The sequence below is a fragment of the Orycteropus afer genome, unplaced genomic scaffold, assembly GCF_000298275.1.
Source record: "Orycteropus afer afer isolate SDZICR_OR568_19922 unplaced genomic scaffold, OryAfe1.0 scaffold00302, whole genome shotgun sequence".
Classification (NCBI taxonomy): Eukaryota; Metazoa; Chordata; class Mammalia; order Tubulidentata; family Orycteropodidae; genus Orycteropus; species Orycteropus afer.
This window is the reverse complement of record NW_006921889.1, coordinates 1,945,838-1,949,158: the sequence shown is the minus strand read 5'-3', so window position 1 is coordinate 1,949,158 and position 3,321 is coordinate 1,945,838. Positions and strand designations below refer to the sequence as shown.

The 3,321-nt window shown below is 50.8% G+C and overlaps 1 protein-coding gene across 1 annotated transcript in view; it reads right to left on the bottom strand.

Moving 5' to 3' along the window:
• The window catches only part of GOLPH3 (golgi phosphoprotein 3), a 64,543-nt gene extending 63,186 nt beyond the window's left edge, over positions 1–1,357 (bottom strand). The window contains exon 1 of the mRNA XM_007951606.2: positions 1,133–1,357. Within this exon, the coding sequence (XP_007949797.1) occupies positions 1,133–1,357 (225 nt within the window). The remainder of the gene's footprint in view (positions 1–1,132) is intronic.
• Positions 1,358–3,321: the final 1,964 nt, after the last annotated feature.

Genomic DNA, 3,321 nt, shown 5'->3' with positions numbered 1-3,321 from the left:
AGCTGCCCTTCAGGTCTGGAATTGAACCCACACCTGTGGTTTCCAGCCAAACAAAGTACAGGCATGTGAGTTAAACATTTACCTCAAGTAGACACATGCCTTGGAGAGAACAATCATGGGAGAAGGGCAGGCTGCTTATGCACAGGGAGACAGCTCAGGGGGCAGCAGAGTATGGAGGGATGGTCACTAGGAAGAGGTAATTATGGGGAGGAAATGTGAAGGGAGCTGTTGCATTGTAAACTGTGGTCAATGACATGAGACAAAGTATATGTGAACTGCTGTATGGAAAGTGAAGTCACTGTGTAAATCTTCACCCAAAAAAATCACAATAAATAAAATAAAATTTTAAAAAAAGAGAGAGAAAAAAAAATGAAACAAAATTTGAAAAGTTTAAAAAAAAAAAAAAGAAAAGAAAAGAAAGTAATCCTTTTTAACCTGCCTAAGGCTTTGAGGCCTCGCATCAAATCAGAAACCTAGCATTCCAAGCACTCCACAAAAGAGGCCCTCCCTGAAAATGGCAAGACTGAGAACAGTCAAGCGACAATTTAAAAGCGCCACTAAAAATAATCTCTTACCCAACCCAAGTTCACCTAAGTCATTTTCCGAAAGGCTCTGGGAATTTTGTTCGACTTTTAACTTTACTCAGCAAAATAACTTTTCTCTCTTCTACCATTTCACCATAATTGCAACAGTACGCCTTAATTGAGGGGGAAAAAATTGCCCAGAAATTAGATCCGTGGAACTGGTCCTCAACCTTGCAAAACTCCTAAATTAGTTCAGTGGGCTAGTGGTCCTAGGTGTTTTCACTCTAACGGACAGACACCACCTTGGAGTTGCACCTGGGGTCTACCCGGGTTCAACACGCAGGGGAAAGGAAAAAAAGGAGGAAATGCAGACCGCCAGGGTGTCGAAATGAAAGAGTGCCCGTGGAAGGAGAAGGGGAAAATCCAAGCAATCTGTACCAGGAGGGTGTGGAGAGCACAGGACTAGCAGGGGGGAAACTAACTCCTCGGGGCAAGTTGGAGCTCGGTCGCAGAACTCCGGAGCGAGGCAAGCAGTCGCGCGCGGCCGCAGCAGGCGCCCACCTGGCCCGGGCTCCGCAGCCGCCCCCGCCCTCCCGCCGAGCCCGCACCTCTCGGTCCTTGAGGCCCAGCAGGAGCACCTCCTCCATCAGGGTCAGCCGCGTTTCCTTGGAGTCGCCCTTGTCGTCGTCGTCCTGCTCGTCGCGGCGACTCTGCGCGTCATCCTCGCCGTTGCTACCGCCACCGCCCGCCGCCCGCTCCTTGTCGGCGGCGTTACGGGAGGCCTCGGTGCGCCGCTGCACCAGGCCCGAGCTGCGCTGGGTCAGAGAGGTCATGGCTCCGGCCGAGGCGCCGGGCCGAGTGGGGCACGGGACCTACCGGGTCTCCTCCTTCCTTCCGCGGCCCCCGACCGCGGCTTCCGTGTTAAACCTAGGCGCTGGGGCAACGTCTGTCGGCAGCGGGGCCGGAGGCAGTCATGAGGAGAAGGGCCAGGGCAGGAGCGGACGGGCCAGCCGTCGGCGGGGCGAGTAGGGGCTCCTTCCTTCCTGCGGCCGCGGCCCCCAAGGCAACCCGAGCTCGGAGAAGGTGGAGGAGGAGGAGGCGGCGGCGCTTTCCCAATATGGCGGCGTTCGCTGACGTCACCGGAGGATGTGGCAGAGTCGGCGCGGGGCGGATCCGGACGGAGTCGGAAGCAGCAGGCGGGGACCAGGCGACGGACGCGGAGGGAGGCTCGCCGACGCGGATTCTCCTGCGCAGCCCTCAGGTTGCGCCTCCAGTTCTCTTCCCGTCCCTTCCTCACTCGGACTGCCATGTCCTATCTGTGATGTGTCCTGCTTGAGCACTCCGTCGTCGCCTCTCTGCAGTTGGGTTGAGGCCGGCTGGAACGAATCGGAGCGGCAGAGGGTGAACACCTCTCAGGCTCGAGCTGTGCTTTACAGAGGCTATATTCTTCCGAGTTGGCTCCTCCACCGGCGTGGCAGGGAGCAGGCTTGGCGTCCTTGCTAGAGAAAGGAAGGATTTTGCTGGGTACTGCCAGGGCGAAGAGAGGGCGCGCTTTGTACCCAGACTCCTGGACCTTCACAAGGAACACCAGCATATAAATGGTTTTAAAGTGGACTTTTACTGTGCGGTAGGTGTGTCACTGCATGAAAAGAAGTTAGAAACAAATTGGATAGTTTTGTTTGTAAAAAGACTTTTCCTTACCTCTTAAAGGAATCAGTTCAAGAGATCCTAGATAGAGTGGGAGAACAATGTGGAACAAAACTCAATCATAGAAAAAAATACCATGGATACTGGCCTGATGGAGCCTCGTGGGATCTCAGAGACTACGGCCCTTAGTTAAACTTCAGGTCTGGAACTCCTTCGTCTTCCAGCCAAACAATAGACAGGTGTATAGGTGAACATTTACAGCAGGTAGATACACTCCTTCCAACGATCAATCATGGGAGAACAGAAGGGCAGTGTTTGCACAGAGAGATAGCTCCCGGCAGGAATGGATAGAAAAGGAGGACGCGGAAAGAAGTGGGAATACAGCTGTTACCTGTGGGGAGTTGCAGTTAATGTCATGAAACTAGATGTGTATGAATTGCTGTATGGAAAATGAATGTGCTTTCACTCAAATCAATAAAACAAATTTTTTTTTAATTTTTCCTTACCTCTTGACTTGTGCTATAAAGAGGACAAGGCACAGTGAATACAGTTAGTGCTGCACACGTTAGTCCACTGACCTTGACAATCCTTTTATAGAGATCATAAACCTGTTGGGTTTCATGCCACATCTTTGTACACGTTTAAGCTCTTTCTCTTTATTACTAGGTTACATTCCCTTGGTGTACTTAACAGTTTGTGCAAATTAAGTTAAAGGACAGATGTCAAACCTGAGGGGCAGGTTGTTTGGGAGAGTTGAAAGGGTGGAGCTTGTAAGTAAAACACTCTCCAGTAATGGCATTGTATGTCATCCAATATTCAAAAAGAAACCTCACTGCCCTGGAGGCGGATCCAACTCACAGCAACCTCTCCTTGAGTTTCTGAGGCAATATCACTACGGAAGTAGATTGTCCAACCTTCCTTCCGAGGAGTGGCTGATGGATGTGAACCGCCAGCCTTCTGGTTAGTAGTCAAGTGCCTTAGACACTACGCCACCAGAGCTCCTTCAAAGAGTATAAAAATGTGTATATTGAAGCATCTCTCTCCCAACCCTACCCCTGTTCACCCAGTTATCCCCACTTGTGGTAGATTTAAAGTGTGTCAACAAACTCTGGTATTCTTCCCTTTATTAAAAAAAAAAAAAAAAAAAAAA